The sequence below is a fragment of the Nerophis ophidion genome, linkage group LG17 (genome assembly GCF_033978795.1).
Source record: "Nerophis ophidion isolate RoL-2023_Sa linkage group LG17, RoL_Noph_v1.0, whole genome shotgun sequence".
Classification (NCBI taxonomy): domain Eukaryota; kingdom Metazoa; phylum Chordata; class Actinopteri; order Syngnathiformes; family Syngnathidae; genus Nerophis; species Nerophis ophidion.
The window spans coordinates 35,058,843-35,083,098 of NC_084627.1; the positions used below are offsets into that span (position 1 = coordinate 35,058,843).

General features: G+C 39.5%; 1 protein-coding gene across 3 annotated transcripts in view; it reads left to right on the forward strand.

Annotated features, from left to right (window-relative positions):
• Window positions 1–10,668, forward strand: part of pam (peptidylglycine alpha-amidating monooxygenase) — a 77,599-nt gene extending 66,931 nt beyond the window's left edge. For all 3 annotated transcript variants that reach the window (XM_061876821.1, XM_061876823.1, XM_061876822.1), the window contains 3 exons: window positions 3,049–3,288; window positions 5,895–5,957; window positions 8,491–10,668. In XM_061876821.1, coding sequence (XP_061732805.1) covers window positions 3,049–3,288; window positions 5,895–5,957; window positions 8,491–8,669 — 482 coding nt within the window. In that variant the 3' untranslated portion in view covers window positions 8,670–10,668. The remainder of the gene's footprint in view (window positions 1–3,048; window positions 3,289–5,894; window positions 5,958–8,490) is intronic.
• The last annotated feature ends 13,588 nt before the right edge of the window (window positions 10,669–24,256 follow it).

Below are 24,256 nucleotides of genomic sequence, written 5' to 3' on the forward strand. Positions count from 1 at the left end.
ACACACACACACACACACACACACACACACACACACACACACACACACACACACACACACACACACACACACCAAACACAGCGCGCCTCTTGTGAGACAGGAAGAATTAGGACGACACTGCAGCTATAAAACACACTCAGATCTTCTCGGTTTCTAGCCGATACTATATAAAAAAATAACGTACAATAACGCAATAACGCATCATTAGTACCGGTAACTGAGTTACTGAATATAAAAAATAACGCATTAGACTTCTAGTTACCGCCGAAAATAATGGTGTTTTTGTAACGCGTTAGTCCAAACACCGTTCCCCATCTGTACTAAACAAAGTCGGGACACTATATTTCATTTTATCTACTTGTCTTCCTACGTTTACAGCTTTAGTTTTCAACAAGGACACTTTAACAACAGGAAAGATTGATTTTGACGTTTATTAATAGATTGCACAGTATAGTACATATTCAGTACAATTCACAACTAAATGGTAACACCCGAATAAGTTTTTCAACTTGTTTAAGTCGGGGTCCATGTTCTGGGGTCTTCTGGCTTTCTACTTGGGACTTTTGCTAAGCCTTGACAACAAAGGCTGTACAACACCGTATTTTTAAGTAAGATATGAGGCACGTTGAGTCAGAGAGCATGGGTCCGGTGAAAGATAGGAAGTTAATTTGGTTCAGTACAGAAGCGAGGTTATGTAATCTAATTTAAAACACATGTACTGTTAAAAACTGGATAACTACTTATTACTATCACTGGTACTCTCTTTGCATTAGAAACTAAAAAAACAAAAAAAAAACTTGAAGTTTCTTTAAGCTGCATGAAAGGTTGGATTTCTATAGTTTTGTGCATCTTCAAAGCATACTCTTCTAGAGAGTTTAATTTACATTTCGAAATGTGTAACTTTAGTGTTATTCAAATATGCAGGTTTCACTATGGGTCTGATGTACTAAAGGATTGTGTGTACTAAAACACTTGCAAATTTGATAGCACACGCACAGCTTATTTACTAAAGGTGTGGACAGAGGTTTGCATGAGAATAAGGAGAGCAATCAATTCAGTGTTTTTCTTTCTTCATGAATATTCATTATAGATGATAATCTTCAGAACGGCTATAATAATACTTGGAGGTGAAGCTGCAAATATAATTACTCTGCAAACGCAGTTTGATGTATCAAGAATAAAACTCAACTGTGAAGGTTATTTTGTGTCTTTATTTAGCACATCTGGAAAGTACGTGCAAACTGAATGGCAGAAATGGCTGTGAGAAAGAAGGCGATCGCACTGCAGTCTTATGTAAACTTGTCAACATATATGGACTGTCAAAAATGAAAATATCAGACATATTGTCTATTCAGAAATATAATTTATAATTTTAGGTACATAGGCTCCCACATACATTACATTAATACAATACATACCTACACACTTAAGGTACATACATCCACACACACATTTACTGTACAAACATACATAAACATATATCAATATAACATACATCCATAAACGTGGATGCATATGCAAAAGTGCAATATATTTATCCGTACAGTAATCTATTTATATCTGCACCTTATTGCTCCTTTATCCTGTACTACCATGAGCTAATGCAACAACATTTCATCCTTATTTGTACTGCAGAGTTCAAATTTGAATGACAATAAAAGGAAGTCTAAGTCTAAGTCTCTACACATACTGTTCATGTACAAGTTCACTCATTCATATAATCCCGTTTCATCAAACATATAAGTTTGAACCCCTAGGGCTGTGGTTCTCAAATGGGGGTACTTGAAGGTATGCCAAGGGGTACATGAGATTTGTTTTAAATATTCTAAAAATAGAAACAACTCAAAAATCCTTTATAAATATATTTATTGAATAACACTTCAACAAAATATGAATGTAAGCTCATAAACTGTGAAAGGAAATGCAACAATGCAATATTCAGTGTTGACAGCTAGATTTTTTGTGGACATGTTCCATAAATATTGATGTTGAAGATTTCTTTTTTGTAAAGAAATGTTTAGAATGAAGTTGATGAATCCAGATGGATCTCTATTACAATCCCCAAAGGGGGCACTTTAAGTTGATGATTAATTCTAGGTGTAGAAATCTTGATTTATAAGTGAATTACTTGTTTATTTTTCAACAAGGTTTTAGTTATTTTTATATCTTTTTCCAAATAGTTCAAGAAAGACCACTACAAATGAGCAATATTTTGCACTGTTATACAATTTAATAAATCAGAAACTGATGACATAGTGCTGTATTTTACTTCTTTATCTCTTTTTTTCAACCAAAAATGCTTTGCTCTGATTGTGGGGTACTTGAATTAAAAAAATGTTCACAGGGGGTACATCACTGAAAAAAGGTTGAGAACCACTGCCCTAGGGGAAACTGTATAGCACGGCACACTGACAAAGCTTAACCTATTGTTACTATAACAATCTACAAGGTTAATACAGTGTGCTTCTCTTTCTTCCCCTCCATTTATCTGCTTTCTTTTGTAATTCAAGTTATCATTACATATATGTATCTTTGGATTTGAAACAATTGGGTGTATAAAGGTTTTACTTCACTAAATTTCACTTTTACTATCATAATTGTACATATCGCATATACTGATGTTCTATTTTTGTTGTTGTTGTCTCTGAGGGATTTTTAATCACTGCTATGCTGAAATTATAACTAATATTGATACTGTTGTTGATAATATTCATTTTTGTTTCACTACTTTTGATTTGTTCTATGTCGTGTTTGTGTCTTCTCAATTGCTCTGTTTATTGCAGTTCTGTGTGTTGCTGGGTCAGATTTGGTTTTGGAATTGGATTGCATTGTTATGGTATTGCTCTGTTGTGGTTTGTTGGATTGATGAAAATAAATAAATCTATTTTTTTTAAAATGAGAATCGATTCTGAATCGCACAACATATTCGAATCGATTTTTTCCCACACCCCTAATTGTTACTTTACTGCATGTTGCTTTTTTTCCCATCTGAAATTCAATTAATTGGAAATACATACCTTGTCACTAATTGCATTTATTTCTGTGTAGAAATTGAGACCTATATCCAAACCAAAGTGAAGCCAGAGCTGAATGTGTCAAAAACAGCAACAGTCCAACAGAAGCCAAAAACAGCTCAACGCCTTCAGCCACCGAATGATGAGAAGACAAAGATTGTTTCGAAGACAAACAAAGAGCAAGGTCTCCAACCTGTGGTTATCACTGTACTCCTACTTGTTCCTCTTATGCTGGTCAGCGCCATCGGAGTCTTTTTCTGCTGGAGAAAGAACAGTAAGACAAGACACATGTTTTCATACATCACATAGTTCCAAAATTATTTTTCCCATTAAAATGTATGCGTTTTAAGGTCATTAAACGTGTTGAATAATGTTTACATTTGGAAAAAGTCAAAAGTTTGAATAGTTTGTAATTACCGTATTTCCTTGAATTGCCGCAGGGCATATAGTATGCGCCTGCCTTGAATTACTGCTGGGTCAAACACGCTTCCCAAAATAATTAGCGCATGCTTAGTATTACCGCCTGGTCAAACTCGTGACGTCACGAGTGACACTTCCCCTGTCATCATTTTCAAAATGGAGAAGGCTGATTTCAATACCAGTAATTTGAAATCGCATAAAGGGAATATTAATAAGCGCTATTCAGTAGAATTTAAGGTCCAAGCTTACATCACACTCAAATTTTTACTGCATACCTTTGGTAAGTGCCGGAGTGAGAAGAGGTTTTAAAATAATAAGCGCATGCTTACTTTTACCGCATGCCTCTTGTAAGCACAGGAGTGAGAAGAGGTTTGAATTAATTAGCGCCCCGGCGGCAATTCAAGGAAATACGGTAGTTTAGAAATTATGCGTTCAAAGGCAATAGGGCCTAAAATAAATAAAGAATAGTAAACAACAGGCTGAATAAGTGTACGTTATATGACGCATAAATAACCAACTGAGAAGGTGCCTGGTATGTTAACGTAACATATTATGGTAAGAGTCATTCAAATAACTATAACACATAGAACATGCTATACGTTTATCAAACAATCTGTCACTCCTAATCGCTAAATCCAATGAATTCTTCTTCCTCGGTGTCGCTTCTAAACAACTCTGCCAATTCCAAAGGTAGACAATGCGCAGCTTCCTCTCCTATCGGTACGTTGCTTATATCAGAGTCATCGTCAGTTGCAGTTCTAATTGTTCCAGCCTTTCTGAATCCAGACAGGATGGTTTCGGTTGTCACTAAAGCCTGATTTTTTATTGGTTGACGTGTGTGTGTGTGTGACGATTGCTGATATACACCTAGTCTCTTACGTGAATGAGATGAATAATATTTCATATATTATGGTAATGTGTTAATAATTTTACACATAAATCGCCCCAGAGTATAAATCGCACCCCCAGCCAAACTATGAAAAAGACTGCGATTTATAATCCGATGGCCGCAAGCTGCTACAAATGAATGAATGAATGTTTGTACGCCGAGACATGATCTCCCCACTGAGGGATATTTGACACGATGTAAACCGAAAAGGTCGCAAATAGAGGCGTTAAAATCGGGGTTCCACTGTATACAGTTGCACTTTAACCCCCGTTGTAAATAACATTTATTTTCAAAATGTACAAATCTATATGGACAAAAATCATACAACACAGTGACGTTTTTGATCAAAGATAAGTTTAATTATATTAAAAGTTTTATTTAGTTGATTTTAAGTAATAAACTACCAAACTACTACCAATATATTTCATCATTATGTATTTATTACTACTGCCGATATATGACAACATTCCACACATATTTACAATATTACAGATTTGTATACAGTGTACATACTGTAAGTATACAGTGGGGCAAAAAAGTATTTAGTCAGCCACCGATTGTGCAAGTTCTCCCACTTAAAATGATGACAGAGGTCTGTAATTTTCATCATAGGTACACTTCAACTGTGAGAGACAGAATGTGAAAAAAAAAATCCAGGAATTCACATTGTAGGAATTTTAAAGAATTTATTTGTAAATTATGGTGGAAAATAAGTATTTGGTCAACCATTCAAAGCTCTCACTGATGGAAGGAGGTTTTGGCTCAAAATCTCACGATACATGGCCCCATTCATTCTTTCCTTAACACGGATCAATCGTCCTGTCCCCTTAGCAGAAAAACAGCCCCAAAGCATGATGTTTCCACCCCCATGCTTCACAGTAGGTGTGGTGTTCTTGGGATGCAACTCAGTATTCTTCTTCCTCCAAACACGACAAGTTGAGTTCATACCAAAATAGATACATGGATGATACAGCAGAGGATTGGGAGAATGTCATGTGGTCAGATGAAACCAAAATAGAACTTTTTGGTATAAACTCAACTTGTCGTGTTTGGAGGAAGAAGAATACTGGGTTGCTTACCAAGAACACCACACCTACTGTGAAGCATGGGGGTGGGAACATCATGCTTTGGGGCAGTTTTTCTGCTAAGGGGACAGGACGATTGATCCGTGTTAAGGAAAGAATGAATGGGGCCATGTATCGTGAGATTTTGAGCCAAACCTCCTTCCATCAGTGAGAGCTTTGAATGGTTGACCAAATACCTATTTTCCACCATAATTTACAAATAAATTATTTGAAATTCCTACAATGTGAATTCCTGGATTTTTTTTCACATTCTGTCTCTCACAGTTGAAGTGTACCTATGATGAAAATTACAGACCTCTGTCATCATTTTAAGTGGGAGAACTTGCACAATCGTTGGCTGACTAAATACTTTTTTGCCCCACTGTATGTATGTTAATACTTATACATATTATATAGAGCATGGAGACACCTCACTAGAAGACAATACAATCTTCTGTATGAGGGCTTTTCTTCATTTCAAATATGTTGACTCTTGTCCGCTTGCAGACCGACATGAGGACATGAAGATGGAACCCAGCGCTGCTGGAGGGATCTTCGAAAAAATCAGAGGTAATATATTTAAAAATATTTTATTTATGTTGTCTAGGCCTTTTGAGGGAATTTATCACCGCTTGCATAAGGATGTGAAGCATTTTGGACTGTTCAACTGGACTTGCAATACATGCATGGTATAAAATGCTTACCGTAATTTCCAGACGACAAGCCACTCCTTTTTTTTTTTTCCCACAATTGAACCCTGTCCTATACAATGTTGCCCAAATTATACTTTTTATATCAGACACACTCACACAACCATTTAGCCATGCAGGTGAGCAATGCAGGCACAAGTAAAAGGCTAAAGTTGTTGCGATCCGTGACTTGGATCTTCACATGTTGTTTATTTTTCCATCTTTGTTTCATTCTCTGGGCTTCACGGTGGCAGAGGGGTTAGTGCGTCTGCCTCACAATACGAAGTTCCTGCAGTCCTGGGTTCAAATCCAGGCTCGGGATCTTTCTGTGTGGAGTTTGCATGTTCTCCCCGTGAATGCGTGGGTTCCCTCCGGGTACTCCGGCTTCCTCCCACTTCCAAAGACATGCACCTGGGGATAGGTTGATTGGCAACACTAAATTGGCCCTAGTGTGTGAATGTGAGTGTGAATGTTGTCTGTCTATCTGTGTTGGCCCTGCGATGAGGTGGCGACTTGTCCAGGGTGTACCCCGCCTTCCGCCCGATTGTAGCTGAGATAGGCGCCAGCGCCCCCCGCGACCCAGAAAGGGAATAAGCGGTAGAAAATGGATGGATGGATGGATGGATGTTTCATTCTCCGTCTGACCCGTTTATTTCCTGTTTTGTCCATCACTATGGTTACTGATTAGTTCACCTGCTACACTCGGTCCAACACACCTGCTTCAGCTAATCACCCTCCTTTATAAGCCAGCCTTTTCTGTTCAGTCTTCCTCAGATTCTAATTTGCCCTCGTGCAACAGTGATGTCTTGTTTGTTCATGCTCTCTATCGCTAGCTCTCACGCTACGTTTATTTTATTCCTAGCTTTCACGCTAGTTGTTTTGTGTTCTCTTTTGTGCCTACGTGCCAGTTTTATTTTCCTTGTGGTTTATCCTAGCTTTCACGCTAGCGTCTTTTGTTTGCCTTTTTCCTTAGCTCCTGTGTTTTTGTTCCTAGTTTTTTATTACTTTAATAAATCAATTTATATCGTACCTTGTTGTGTTCATCGCTTCGACGCATCCCTGGAAGAACCAATCCGGCATCACAATGCCACACAAGCCTCACAAAAGTGGCTCTAGAGTGATCTTACAATGTAGGTCAATTCTATTTCAAAAATGCTAACAAGCCAACAGTTAGCATGCTAGTTTTTAGCAGGCTGTCACAAACTACCAAAATGCTAAGGCAGATCTATAATTTTTTTACATCATGAAGTTTTGCAAAAATATGAGGATCTGGATTCTCTTTTGTTGCAAAGTAGCCATCACCGTCATCTCTCACAAAGTCTCCCAAAGAACATTCTTTGATGCTGTTTTTGTTGATTTTTGTTTAAGTGATGTAGACCAGTGTTTTTTTTTATTTTATTTTTTATAAAAAATTCCTCTGCGGCCCGGTACCAATCGGGCCACGGCCCAGGTATCGGGCCGCAGAGGAATTTTTTTTTAGTAAATCAACATAAAAAACACAATATACACTTACAATTAGTGCACCAACCACAAAAAAACTCCCTTTTTCATTACAAAAACGTCCCTTTTTCATGACAAAGAAGAAGAAAAAAAAAAAAGACAAATGATTAAGCGTTGACCGGTCCGCGGATACAAAAAGGTTGGGGACCACTGATGTAGACGACGTCCAGGAAACCCGCAATGCGTCTACTATGACCACATTTGGCCAAATGTATCCGTCTGGATAAAACATTCCTTTTAGTACCTTTGGATACATGGATGATACAGAAGAGGATTGGGAGAATGTCATGTGGTCAGATGAAACCAAAATAGAACTTTTTGGTATAAACTCAACTCGTGTTTGGAGGAAGAAGAATACTGAGTTGCATCCCATGAACACCACACCTACTGTGAAGCATAGGGGTGGAAACATCATGCTTTGGGGCTGTTTTTCTGCTAAGGGGACAGGACGATTGATCCGTGTTAAGGAAAGAATGAATGGAGCCATGTATCGTGAGATTTTGAGCCAAAACCTCCTTCCATCAGTGAGAGCTTTGAATGGTTGACCAAATACTTCTTTTCCACCATAATTTACAAATAAATTCTTTAAAATTCCTACAATGTGAATTTCTGGATTTTTTTTTCACATTCTGTCTCTCCCAGTTGAAGTGTACCTATGATGAAAATTACAGACCTCTGTCGTCATTTTAAGTGGGAGAACTTGCACAATTGGTGGCTGACTAAATACTTTTCTGCCCCACTGTATATATACTTTCACCAGAAAATATCTCGAGATATATATTGAATATAGAGTTTAAGTAAAAAATATATTGAGATATACTTTTTCGTCCATATCACCAAGCACCTACTTTATTATATTATTTATTTTTGATTAAACATTTGGTCAGCGTACTCTTCTTTGCGCCTCCACTCAGGCAAAGCAGTTGGCAGCCTGAACCTGGGAAACTTCTTCGCCTCCCACAAGGGTTACAGTCGTCAGCGCTTTGACCAGCTGAGCACGGAAGAAAGCGACCAGGAGCGGAACGAGCAGGAGAGCAGCGAGTCAGAGAACGAGGAATACTCCGCTGTGCCACCGCTGCCTCGATCCTCCTAATGGAGCCAATCAGCAGCTGTCTGCTTCCGTTGCCAGGGTGTAAGTCATTTCTCATTGTGTTACTGTTGTGTTAGCTGCCAATCTTATTGTTGGTATATTTAACAATCAACTCTACTGTATATAAAATGCTGTTATTAAGTCAATTTATTTAAACCGTGGATTCATTTGCCCATGGTCTTATTAATATGACCTTATCTCTCAAGTTGAAAAAGATGAATGTTTGAAAAAAATATTATAAACATTATTTTTTACGGACGCATTCCCTTTGTTGATTTAAGATTTTTTATTTATTTTTTTGTCATTTTCAATTTCTCAATTCATAGGTGGTAAAAATTCTTATCCAACACTTGAAGGGCAATTTTGATGGGTTTAATATAAGCATATTTTATGGTCGTAATGCCCAAGCAGTTTTATCTTAATTGGACAAGATATCATTTAGGGAGCCTCTCAGCTCAATATATATATTTTTTTTTCATCCAACTGTTTTTTCTGCTTAGTTGCCTCCTTGATTTCTTGTTACATTTTATTTTACACTTAAGTCAAAAGTGTTTTATTGAGATTTGGACTCAGAATTTCAGGGATATTGTGAAGGATGGATGAATATTTTGGACAGCCCTAATGTAAGTGCATTCTTCCATGTAGCAAAATTACACACACGATGGTATCACTTCTGCATTCATCTTTGGTCCATGTATCGCTCATGTTACTCATATTCACACGAAAATTGCTATTATGTGCCTTTGTATAGTTTTTTTGTTTGCCTTTTTTCATCATTTGCCATTAAAATTGTAGTCTGAGGGAAAATTGCTGCTAACATTGCTCGTACTTTACTGAATTTTTTTTTTCTTCACCCTCTGTGGAAAACTGCATATAAGTCATATTTTGGTATAGGGAAATGTAAATGTTAAAATGTAATTAATTGAACTGCCAAGTCTCAGCCAGTGTATTGAGGAATACAATGTGTCCTCTGCTTTAATACTGCTTTGGTTTTACATACATAAAGACAAAGCTATATTTCTGAAGTGATCTTGGATATTATACAATTAATACAGATGTTGTTTTTATAACAACAAAATACCGTATTTTTCGGACTATAAGTCGCAGCTTTTTTCATAGTTTGGTGCGACTTATACTCGGGAGCGACTTATGTGTGAAATTATTAACACATTACCGTAAAATATCAAATAATATTATTTAGCTCATTCACGTAAGAGACTAGACGTATAAGATTTCATGGGATTTTTCGATTAGGAGTGACAGATTGTTTGGTAAATGTATAGCATGTTCTATGTGTTACAGTTATTTGAATGACTCTTACCATAATATGTTACGTTAACATACCAGACACCTTCTCAGTTGGTTATTTATGCCTCATATAACGTACACTTATTCAGCCTGTTGTTCACTATTCTTTATTTATTTTAAATTGCCTTTCCAATGTCTATTCCTGGTGCTGGGTTTTATCAAATAAATTTCCCCCAAAAATGCGACTTATACTCCAGTGCGACTTATATATGTTTTTTTCCTTCTTTATTATGCATTTTCGGCAGGTGCGACTTTTACTCCGGAGCGAATTATACTCCGAAAAATGCGGTAATATGTACATTGAGAGACATACCTGTACCATGTGCGATTCATTAAGACTGAATGGAAAATGTAATAAAACTATCAGAAATATCTAAGAATCTTTAAATAGTTACTAAAACCCAAAGCACAGGTATGAAGTTCAATATACGTGGAAAAGAAGGTGGTTTCCAAAGTCTTCACTCTTTCATTTCCCGGTCTCATATTCCATCCATGCTTTTCAGACCGTCACCAAAAACATTTGTGTCATTCGCTTAATTTGTCACGGGAATGAAACATGTACAAAAGAGCATGCCATAGGAATAGAAATGTTGCATTAACGCGTGGACTGATATTTGTCGTGAAACACTGGTTTTGCTGCAAAGGTACTATTTTAGTAACGATGTTATTTGTGTAATAAAGTGTCTGCAAATCACCCTGGTGTCATGGAGGTGTTTGTGGCCGTCTTACAAGCTGCGGCATCAATTTTAACAAATGATTGCTCTTCATCTGGGAGGTAAGTGAGCTTTGAGAACAGGCTTGGACAATTATTTCGACTTTTAAAGAAAAAATGTGTCTGGGGGCCGGTATATCTGATTTTTAAGAACATTAATATACATACTTGCGAACCCTCCCGATTTTCCAGGCAGACTCCTGAATTTCAGTGCCCCTCCCGAAAATCTCCCGGGGCAACCATTCTCCTGAATTTCTCCCGATTTCCACCCAGACAACATCATTGGGGGCGTGCCTGAAAGGCCCTGCCTTTAGCGTCCTCTATAACCTGTCATCACGTCCGCTTTTCCTCCATACAAACAGTTTGTCGGCCTAATCACATAATATATGCAGCTTTTACAGACACTCATAAGTGAATGCAAGGCATACTTGGTAAACAGCCATACAGGTCACACTGAGGGTGGCCGTATAAATAACTTTAACACTGTCACAAATATGCGCCACGCTGTGAACCCACACCAAACAAGAATGACAAACACATTTCGGGAGAACATCCGCACCGTAACACAAGATAAACACAACAGAACAAATACCCAGAACCCCTTGCAGCACTAACACATACAGGACGCTACAATATACACCCCTGCTACCGCCAAACCTCGTCCCCCTATCTCCTGAATTCGGAGGTCTCAAGGTTAGCAAGTATGCTAATACAAAACCTCACAATAATGTCTGATTCAATGCTAAAAACGTAATGACATATCGCCTTAAAAAACGGAATGGAATATTACAAATTTTACTGAATGAGACTCCCAGAATGTACATGAAAATAAAGAATGGGGGATTTACAATATTAACTATGAACAATGAAACACTGAATATTGACAACATATGAACGTCACACTCCCTCTCTATCCACATATTTTATAATCAAGCGAAACGCAACAAAAATGCAACAAACAGTAAAATATGAACGCAAAAAAAGTAAAAAAAACGCCTACAATCTGATAAATCCCCAAGCTTTAGAACTTTGTTGTAAAAATCTCCTTCCGCGTCTGTCCCTGACACCCACATTTCAGGCTGGCCCCTCTGGAAAGACTTTGTGGAAACACTCCCCACCTACACTGCTTGGTGCCTCGTCTGAGCTGCTGTGACTTACATTACCATAGTAACTAATTAGATTACCATAGTAACTAGTATAACATGCAAAAGTCCAGATTCCAAGCATAGAAATACTTTGTACAGTTGAAGACTTACGGTCATTAGAAAACATGAGTGCACATCACAATGGCAGCTACACTTTCCATCTTAAATATCTAAAAAAAAAAGATTTGGGAATGCCCGGCAGGCCAGATTGAAAAGCTCAACGGCCCCGGGCCTTAATTTGCCCAGGTCTGTTCTAGAAGAAGTGCTGTAGTCCAGTCCGTAACGTTTTGTTTTGAGTTCAATTATCGAGTTCCTTCTGAGCAAAGAACTAAAGCCACGAGTCTCAGCTCAGAGATGAAGTCACTACAGTTTGTGAGCGCCTGCACACTGACCCTGCATTAGCCATTTCACATATTGATGAATTTCCGGTAATAATACAAAGGAATCATTAATAATTCAGACAATAAGACGCCTGATTGCAACCCCCTTGACATTGTCTTAAGTGTTTGGATTACACCAGCAATGAACCAATCACATACACTAATGTGTATGTATATATATATATATATATATATATATATATATATATATATATATATATATATATATATATATATATATACATATATATATATATATATATATATATATATACATATATATATGTATATATATATATACATATATATATATATATATATATATATACATATATATATGTATATATATATATATATATATATATGTATATATACACATATATATACATATATATATGTATATATATATATATATATATATATGTATATATACACATATGTACACACACATATGTATATACATGTATATAAATATTTGTTTGAGTGGCTGTGCCAGCAACTTGAGGGTTCCAGGTTCGATCACCGCTTCCACCATCCTAGTCACCGCTGTGTCCTTGGGCAAGACGCTTTACCCACCTGCTCCCAGTGCCCCCCACACTGGTTTGAATGTAACTTAGATATTGGGTTATACTATGTAAAAGCGCTTTGAGTCACTAGAGAAAAGCGCTATATAAATATATCTCACTTTACTTCATATGCATAAATACATACATATGTTAGGTCAGGAACAAACACAGGCTATTTCATCCAAACAAGCCTGTTTTGCAGGTTTCCCTGCTCCTCAGGGGATTTTATAAAATCCACAATGGTTTATAAAATCCCCTGAGGAGCAGGGAAACCAGCAAAACAGGCCCACCATCCTAGTCACCGCTGTGTCCTTGGGCAAGACGCTTTACCCACCTGCTCCCAGTGCCCCCCACACTGGTTTGAATGTAACTTAGATATTGGGTTATACTATGTAAAAGCGCTTTGAGTCACTAGAGAAAAGCGCTATATAAATATATCTCACTTTACTTCATATGCATAAATACATACATATGTTAGGTCAGGAACAAACACAGGCTATTTCATCCAAACAAGCCTGTTTTGCAGGTTTCCCTGCTCCTCAGGGGATTTTATAAAATCCACAATGGTTTATAAAATCCCCTGAGGAGCAGGGAAACCAGCGAAACAGGCCCGTGGGGATGAAAAAGACTGTTTTTTTTTTCCTGACCTAACGTGTATGTATGTATGTATGTATGGTTTCCCTGCTCTTTATGTGATTTTATAAAATCCACACTGATTTATAAAATCCCCTGAGAAGCAGGGAAACCTGCAAAACAGGCTTGTAGGGATGAAATAGCCTGTTTTTTCCCCCTGACCTTACATAGGTATGTATGTATGTATGTATGGTTACCCTGCTCCTCGTGTTATTTTATAAAATCCACACTGATTTATAAAATCCCCTGAGGAGCAGGGAAACCTGCAAAACAGGCTTGTAGGGATGAAATAGCCTGTTTTCCCCCCCCCCTGACATTACATATGTATGTAAAAACGTATGTATGGTTACCCTGCTCCTCGTGGGATTTTATAAAATCCACACTGATTTATAAAATCCCCTGTGGAAGTGAAGTGAATTATATTTATATAGCGCTTTTTCTCTAGTGACTCAAAGCGCTTTACATAATGAAACCCAATATCTAAGTTACATTCAAGCCAGTGTGGGTAGCACTGGGAGCAGGTGGGTAAAGTGTCTTGCCCAAGGACACAACGGCAGTGACTAGGATGGCGGAAGCGGGAATCGAACCTGCAACCCTCAAGTTGCTGGCACAGCCGCTCTACTAACCGAGCTAAACCGCCCCAGGAGGAGGAGCAGGGAAACTTGCAAAACAGGCTTGTAGGGATGAAATAGCCTGTTTTTTTCCCCCTGACCTTACATTTGTATGTATGTATGTATGTATGGTTACCCTGCTCCTCATGGGATTTTATAAAATCCACACTGATTTATAAAATCTCCTGAGGAAGTGAAGTGAATTATATTTGTATAGCGCTTTTTCTATAGTGACTCAAAGCGCTTTACATAATGAAACCCAATATCTAAGTTACATTCAAGCCAGTGTGGGTAGCACTGGGAGCAGGTGGGTAAAGTGTCTTGCCCAAGGACACAACGGCAGTGACTAGGATGGCGGAAGCGGGAATCGAACCTGCAACCCTCAAGTTGCTGGCACAGCCGCTCTACTAACCGAGCTAAACCGCCCCAGGAGGAGGAGCAGGGAAACTTGCAAAACAGGCTTGTAGGGATGAAATAGCCTGTTTTTTTCCCCCTGACCTTACATTTGTATGTATGTATGTATGGTTACCCTGCTCCTCATGGGATTTTATAAAATCCACACTGATTCATAAAATCTCCTGAGGAAGTGAAGTGAATTATATTTATATAGCGCTTTTTCTCTAGTGACTCAAAGCGCTTTACATAATGAAACCCAATATCTAAGTTACATTCAAGCCAGTTTGGGTAGCACTGGGAGCAGGTGGGTAAAGTGTCTTGCCCAAGGACACAACGGCAGTAACTAGGATGGCGGAAGCGGGAATCGAACCTGCAACCCTCAAGTTGCTGGCACAGCCGCTCTACCAACCGAGCTAAACCGCCCCAGGAGGAGGAGCAGGGAAACTTGCAAAACAGGCTTGTAGGGAAGAACTAGCCTGTTTTTTTCCCCCTGACCTTACATATGTATGTATGTATGTATGGTTACCCTGCTCCTTCGTGGGATTTTATAAAATCCACAATGATTTATAAAATCCCCTGAGGAGCAGGGAAACCTGCAAAACAGCCTTGTAGGGATTAAATAGCCTGTGTTTGTTCCTGACCTAACGTATATTCCTCTCTACCCCGGTGTCTGGCGCATTTAAAAATCAATAAACCTGCATCAGCAATTAAAACATATCTTATGTGGTACTGTCAAAATTTCCATCCATCCATCTTTTGGGGTCGCTGGAGCCTATCTCAGCTGCATTAGGGCGGAAGGCGGGGTGCACCCTGGACAATTTGCGACCTCATCACAAAATTAAAACAGCAAAAAAACATATTAATCGTGAAAAGAAAGAGAAATTAAATATTTGAACTCAAAATTTGTAGCACCCATTCGACGGCGTATAGCCCCTCGTAGTTGGTTGATTTGTGCGGAAATGGCGGGCATTTAATGACCGACATTGTATCACAACAGTAGTTTCTCTTTAAATATCCTTCTTGAAAATGGCCTTGCAAATATATATCTGACACCTCATCAACGTTTTGTTCTTCTATGTGGGACAACACTTTCTTTCTGCTAAATTGCAACTTGTGAATGGATACTCACTTTGGAATGACAAGTGAGTATCCAATCACAGTCTCGTTAACATCAGGCTACCAAGGTAGGCTACTGTCAACAACTTGTGATCTGATTGGCTATCGCAACTGTCTATCAACTGTATGTGTTCTCACATTCATCCGCTAACAGTCCCGGTAGGTATCCAATCACAGGATGCGTAACGTGAGGCCATCTAGAAGGCCTTACTGACAACAACTCGTGATCTGTTTGGCTATTACAATTGTATATCAACTGTATGTGTCCGTTCACTTACAGTGCATGGACTCCTACATTGTTGATTCTGAAGGCCTCGGGCAGATTTCGTGCAGCATGGCAACATAAGCTTGCTGAATTCTGATTGGATAAAAACTTTAACCTAAAAACAGAAGAAGCATAATATGACATGAAGAGAATCTGAATACTTTTAGATATTTGGGAACGTAAAAAAAAAGAAAAATACTTTTATCTTTAATAATGATGATGATATCTGGTGATGTTAGGCCAGCAGGGAAGGCCTTGCTGGCCCTGACCGCACACCACTCTATATTCTGTATATAAATATGTCACGCAAATGCTGCTTCTCTGCAAGCTCAGGATTGCAAATGAAAACCTGTTCTTAATTTCCTTACCCTGGCCAGGGAAATGTTAAAATGTATAAACTAGGAAGGGAGGGTGCCAGTGTGTTGTTAAATGTTAAAAGTTAAAGTAGCAATGATTGTCACACACACACTGGGTGTGGCGAAATTATTCTCTGCATTTGACCCATTACCCTTGCTCATCCCCTGGGAGGTGAGGGGAGCAGTGAGCAGCAGCGGTGGCCGCACCCGGGAATAATTTTTGGTGATTTAACCCCCAATTCCAACCCTTGATGCTGAGTGCCAAGCAGGGAGGTATTGGGTCCCATTTTTATAATGTTTGGTATGACTCGGCCGGGGTTTGAACTCACAACCTACCGATATCAGGGCCATACTACAACCTTAAGACCTCCGGATTCGGGAGATGGGGGCGGGATTTTGTGGTAGCGGGGGGTGTACATTGTAGCGTCCCGGAAGAGTTAGTGCTGCAAGGGGTTCTGGGTATTTGTTCTGTTGAGTTTATGTTGTGTTACGGTGCAGATGCTCTCCCAAAATGAGTTTGTCATTCTTGTTTGGGGTGGGTTTACAGTGTGGCGCATATTTTTAACAGTGTTAAAGTTGTTTATACGGCCACCCTCAGTGTGACCTGCATGGCTGTTGTCCAAGTATGCTTGCATTCACTTGTGTGTGTCTGTTAAAGCCGCATATATTATGTGACTGGGCCGACACGCTGTTTTGTATGGAGGAAAAGCGGACGTGACGACAGGTCTTAGAGGACGCTAAAGGCAGTGCCTTTAAGGCACGCCCCCAATATTGTTGTCCGGGTGGAAATCGGGAGAAATTCAGAAGAATGGTTGCCCCGGGAGATTTTCGGGAGGGCACTGAAATTCGTGAGTCTCCCGGGAAAATCGGGAGCCTTGGCAAGTATGTTCCGGGCGGACACTCTAACCCAGACCTGGGCAAATTAAGGCTCGGGGGGGCCACATGCGGCCCGTTAAGTATTTCAATCTGGCCCGCCGGACATTCCAGAATATTTTTTTTTAGATCTTTAAGATGGGAAGTGGATCTGCCATTATGATGTGCAGTGATGTTTTCAAATGGCCGTAAGTCTTCAACTGTACAAAGTATTTCCATGATTGGAATCTGCGCTTTTGCATGATGTACTAGTTACTATGGTAATTAATTAGATACAATGGTAATGTAAGTCACACCAGCTCAGACGAGGCACCAAGTAGTGTGGGTGGGGAGCGTTTCCACGGAGTGTCAACCTGAAATGTGGGTGTCAGGGACAGACGTGGAAGGAGATTTTCACAACACAGTTCTAAAGCTTAGTGATATATCAGATTGTATATTTAATTTTTACCCTTTGCGTTCATATTTTGCTGTTTGTCGCGTTTTGCTTGATTGTAAAATATGTCAATCGAGAGGCGTGTGGCGTTCCTACGTGTCACGACTTGGACTAGGGCGTGGAGTGTTTTCCCGAGGTAAAGGAAAAATGGCACGGGCAACACGTGACTGTAAGTACATGATTTATTTTTACACTATAACTACAAAAAAGAAGCAAACAAAAGGCGCGCACAATAGCGGAGAACAAAATTGGCTATGAAACAAAAACTTGCACAAAGGCAGAAACTATGAACTATAAACAAAACATGGAACTGTGAACGGGACATGGATCATTGGCATGGTTCTTTACAGGGTGTGTAGCAGGTGATGAATAGTGAGAAGGAGGTGATAGACCGTGATGTTGCCAGGACGAACAACAGAAACAGACATGCTTAAATAATACTGTGGTGATTAGTGAAAACAGGTGTGCGAGTGCAAAACGTGAGACAGGGACAGGGGCGTGACATGAGGTCAAGGTGAAAACTAATGAGTTGCTATGGTAACAAAACAAACCAGGAAGTGCAAAAACAGGAACTGAGTGTCCAAAAAACAAAACCGAACATGACTAAAACAAAACATGAACACACAGACATGACAATATGTTGTCTATATTCAATGTTTTATCCTTCGTAGAAAACTGTAAAATTCCATTTCGTTTTCTTAAGGCGGTATGTCATAACGTTTTTAGCATTCAATCAGACATTATTGTGAGGTTTTGTATTTGTGTTCCTAAAAATAGATATAGCGGCCCTCAGACACATTTCTTTCTCTAAATTTGGCTCCCCAGTAGAAATAATTGCCCCGGCCTGCTCTAACCACTAGGCCACTGAGTAGGTTACTTACAAACTTACAAACAAATTGCGTTACCAAGCTCGTAACTTGTGTCTTAAAGGCCTACTGAAACCCACTACTACCGACCACACAGTCTGATAGTTTATATATCAATGATGAAATATTAACATTGCAACACATGCCAATACGGCCTTTTTAGTTGACTAAATTGCAATTTTAAATTTCCCGCAGAGATTCTTGTTGAAAACAAATCCGGAATGATGACGTGTGCGCGTGACGTCACGGATTGTCTGGAAATATTAGCCCAGCTCCATTTGCGCCTAAAAGTCGTCTCTTTTCATCGCATAATTACACAGTATTCTAGACATCTGTGTTGCTGAATCTTTTGTAATTTGTTCAATTAATAATGGAGAAGTCAAAGTAGAAAGATGGAGTTGGGAAGCTTTAGCCTTTAGCCACACAAACACACGGTGATTCCTTGTTTAAAATTCCCGGAGGTGAAGCTTTACTATGGATCAGAGCGGTCAAGCGAACATGGCTCCCGACCACTTTTAAATCGGCAGGTTTCGGTAAGAAAATTTGGGTAAAAAGTCGCCTCTACCGGCGATCTGTGGAGTTTGCGCCGTCCTTGTATCTGCCGTGACTTCCCTCAGACACTGGCCTTGTTACGCCAAATGTCTTCGCCCCTACAAAAACCTTCCCCCCGGAAGAAGAAATTTGGCGTGACAGCAATGACAATACCAAGTTATATGACTCTTAAGGGTTACAGCTGCAAAATTAGCAAAGCAAAAATAGCTTGAAAGGTTAGCATGCTGGAATGTTAATATTTTTTCCTCACCGTTATTTTTCACCAATGACAATGCTTTTAAAACAGGCAGCTTTGTGGGCTGCTTTAAGGTCCTTCCACCCTCATTGGGGTCCTTCAAGCATTAGAGGGGCTGTCACGCCAAATTTCTTCCGGGGGGAAGGTTTTTGTTGGAGGGAAGACATTTGGCGTTACAGCCTAAAGACACCTGTGGACACACCCCTCCGACTATCAGGTACTATTTAACTCACTAAAACACTAGCAACACAATAGAAAGATAAGGGATTTCCCAGAATTATCCTAGTAAATGTGTCTAAAAACATCTGAATCGCTCCCAATGCAATCGCCTTTTTTTAAAAACTGTATTTATTTGTATTTTTTTTTCTAGTCCTTTGCTATCAATATCATCATCCACAAATCTTTCGTCCTCGCTCAAATTAATGGGGAAATTGTCGTCTTCTCGGTCCGAATAGCTGTTTTTGTTGGAGGCTCCCATTAAAAACAATGTGAGGATGTGAGGAGCCCTCACACTGGTGACGTCATCGTCTGCTACTTCTGGTAAAGGCAAGGCTTTTTTATCAACACCAAAAGTTGCAAACTTTATCGTGGATGTTCTCTACTAAATCCTTTCAGCACAAATATGGCAATATCACGAAACGATCAAGTATGACACACAGAATGGACCTGCTATCCCCGTTTAAATAAGAAAATCTCATTTCAGTAGGCTTTTAACGCAGACCCGCAAATAGAAATGAATTAAATTCAACTTAAAACGTTCTTGGCCCCCCAACACCACGATTCAAACAACTTTTTGTACAAGAAAGCTTGTTTGAAAACAATATAATAGTGGAAGAAACAAGAATATTAACATATGATACACGGATAATATGTTCTGTATTATCAGAATCAAAGCCTCACTATTTTAATGGTATCTATACTGTATTTTTATTGTTATCGATTTATTATTGTCCTTTTTCTTTTTCTGACGCCCAATTTTCACCAAAGGAATTAGATAAAGTTGTATGAAACCAGGGCCGCACTGTGGAACAGGGGTTAGTGCATGTGCCTCACAATACGAAGGTCCTGAGTTCAATCCCAGGCTCGGGATCGTTCTGTGTGGAGTTTTCATCTTCTACCCGTGTCTGTGTGGGTTCCCTTTGGGTACTCCAGCTTCTTCCCACCTCCAAAGACATGCACCTGGGGATACGTTGATTGGCAACACTAAATGGTCCCGAGTGTGAATATTTTCTGTGAATGAGGTGGCGACTTGTTCAGGTTGTACACCACCCTCCGCCCGAATGCAGCTGAGATAGGGTCCAGCACCCCCCGTGATCCTAAAAGGGACAATCGGTAGAAAATAGATGAATGGATGTATGAAACCAATAGCATGTACTACAAATAACTACAGCAAACACGGTTTATGAAATGATCATGTACAATATTTACCTGGGAAAGTCACCACGGTCCGCACTGGTCTTGGTTTCATGTTGGTGTTGGATATTTTCCTCCGGTGGTTCACCTTCATTGTGCCCGGACTTCTGTGTCATGGTTGCTTCAGTGAGAAGTGTCGCTCTGGTCTACTTGAGACCGTAGGTCTAAAGTGTCTCCTTCCGGCAGATTTTCAATTTGTCCGTGAATAAAAGTGGCTTCTATTCTGCCGACTTTAAGTCCGTCATAAAAGAGATTATTTATTTCGTTTAATGAATATCATCAGATTATTTTTCTCAGCACTGTCCTCAACACTCACTTTCTCGGTTCCCATGGTTGGACAAAAAAAAGTGATGAGCTATGAGATAATTACACCTAAATGTTACACCGGAGGCTCCCTGCGGTGTCATCCATGTTTACTCAACGTTCCCTGTAAGGTACGCGACTGTGCAATTGACATACTTGCCAACCCGCCCGGATTTTCCGGGAGACTCCCGAAATTCAGCGCCTCTCCCGAAAACCTCCCGGAAGAAATTTTCTCCCGGAAAACTCCCGAAATTCACGCCCCCTCCAGCTCCATGCGGACGTGAGTGGGGACAGCCTGTTTTCACGTCCGCTTTCCCACTATATAAACAGTTTGCCTGCCCGATCACGTTACAACATCTACGGATTTTAATACAAAACTGCACACACAAGGAGACGAAGCAAAAGAACGAGGAAGTTACAGCCATGGCGACACGTCTGTAATAGAGTGATTCTATGTTCTCTGTTGCCATCTCCTGGTGAATGTTGGCTATAGCGCTATGGGGTAGCTTTTTGATTGGCCAACGATTTACGTGGTGTTGTGCACCTGACAGCAAGTGACTCTCACCAGTACGCAAATGGCAGAACAAAGGTTACTCAAATAGTGAAAGGTAAGTGTTTTTTTTTTTCAATAACCAGCAAGCACAGTACAGTTAGTAGAACAACTGTGTTTTTATTACTGTGTATTTCATAGGTGCCGTCTGAAATTTAACTATTTATTTTATTTACATACATAATAAAATAAATATATATAGCTAGAATTAATTGAAACTCAAGTATTTCATACACATATATATATTTATATATATATGTATATATACTGTATATGAAATATATATGAAATACTCAAGTTGGTGAATTATACTCCTCCCCTCTTAACCAGGCTCCCCGCCCAAACTACGCCCCCGACCACGCCCTCCCCACCCCTCACCTTCCGAAATCGGATGTCTCAAGGTTGGCAAGTATGGCAATTGCACACTGTTCACGCGTCCTCTGCGCACGGGAAATCTAGGGCCCGCACCAAATTGAATAAAAAGATAAGCGCATAACAGTGTGCACATCTGCCGTCGCTCACATGTGTGCCACTGAATGCCCAAGGAGTTTTGCCGTTTGCTCTCACATATGAAAAATTGGAGGGAAAATTGCTCACTACCTAAGTACGTATATTCAACTTTTAAACACAAGAAAAAAAGTTAATTTTGATTACCTGGGTTGCTTGTAGTTTAGCACTCAACAAAACTTGGATCCAGCCTCGGTATATTCAGGTTAAAAAATATAAGGTTCAGGGTCATTATTTGTCCCAAAGTAGTCGTTGTTGGCTTATGACTTGTCTGCCATTATTGGTAATAGTTGTATTTTGTCGAAGTAAAATATTGAACGCTGTGATGCGTCTGTGAAACTAACGCTCCATCCTATGCTTAACCCTTGTGTAATGTTGCATTTTGTGGCTTTTAATGCCTCACAATCAAACAGTTTTATGTTAAAATACTGAACAGATGTTTAACTTATCCCAATAAACATATGTTCAGGTGGCGACTTGTCCAGGGTGTACACCGCCTTCCGCCTGGATGCAGCTGAGATAGGATACAGCGTCCCACGCGCCTACAAAAAGCGACAAGCGGTAGAAAATGGATGGATGGATTCTTTAGATTGAAGTCATGATGCCTCAGGACCACATCTTAATTGCTTCCATTTATTACTATTTATGTTCGCAATACTCACAAGATATTTGGACCCCTCATCGTACTGTAGCTTTAGGTTCAGTACTGTATTTACTACTTTACCTTTTAGTCGTTTCCTCATTGGGTTTCTTGTCCATAATCACATGGCTAAAAGCTTCTCTAGAATCTCTTACATTGCAATCGGCTTTAATCAGTAGCATAACAGTCCTTTTTGAACACCGGTTGTACATTTTGTGTGTCATTAGCGGTCACTCAAACGAGTATGACGATCCTCCTGGTGGGGGTGTATCCCTTTATGGAGGATGTCTGTGCGTGACTTAGTTTAACGTGGGGAGACAGGTGCACAGACAGTCACCACACAATCCTTGACAGAATCGGGTCAGGGTCCAGTGGCATGGAGTCCAAGACAACGGGGGACCCTTTTCTGCTGCAGCTTTCTTCCGCCATCGCAGCCGTTGTGGTAGTTCTTAAAATTACCGTCTTCTGCCTGCTCCGTCGTTGAGGTCTTCACCGTATCCCTGGCTAGGGGGCAGTCCATACTTGCCGACCCTCCCGGATTTTCCGGGAGACTCCCGAAATTCAGCGCCTATCCCGCAAACCTCCCAAGAATAACCTGCTTCCCAAGAATATACAACAATTCTTCTCAACAAAAGAAGAGAAATATAATCTTAGAGAAAAATGTAATTTAAAACATTTGTATGCACGTACAACACTTAAACCCTTCAGTATATCAGTATGTGGAATTAAATTATGGAATGGATTAAGCAAAGCAATCAAACAATGTACTAATATGATCCACTTCAAGAAACTCTTCAAACTGGAAGTGTTAACGAAGTACAAAAATGAAGAACCATGATAAACATTCTGATTTTACTCACTCATTCATTCTCAAAATAATCGGATTTATCTCATCGTATGGATTAAAATTTAAGCAATTATTTATTTATTTATTTATTTGTATTGTGATTACTTATTACTTATGGAGTATACATTGTGAATACATTGAGAACAGGAAGTGAACAAAAGTTTTAGCAACTGTTATGTAAAGAAAATGGGTAGGATTAAATAAGCTCTGCTTCTTCCTCCTCCTTTTCGAACATGTTGAAAAGAGAAACTGGAAATTGTGATGTATCATGTTGTATGCTTGCATGTTCGAAATAAACTCAAACTCAAACTCAAACCTCCCGGGACAAATGTTCTCCCGAAATTCAGGCGTAGCTGGAGGCCACGCCCCCTCCAGCTTCATGCGGACCTGAGTGACGTGTCGACAGCCTGTTTTCACGTTCGCTTTCCCATGTCTGCCCAATGACGTTATAACTGTAGAATGATCGAGGACGAGTTCTTGGTTTCTTATGTGGGTCCATTAGGCAGTTTCTTTAACCTCCTCCCAGCGTGGTAACAACACACAACAAAAGCAGTCCGTTTTCGTCTACCGTAATGCAGTTCGTCTGCCGTAAACAGCAATGTTGTGACACTGTTAAACATTGAACATCTACTGTACATGCATAGGGTTAGAAAAACAAGGATGGATAATTCAACCCTTAACTCAACAATGAGTAGATGAGTGTTATGTGTGTGTAAATGTGTAAATAAATGAACACTGAAATTCAAGTATTTCTTTTATATATATATATATATATATATATATATACACACACACACACGGTGGGAGAGGGGTTAGTGCGTCTGCCTCACAATACGAAGGTACTGCAGTCCTGGGTTCAAATCCAGGCTCGGGATCTTTCTGT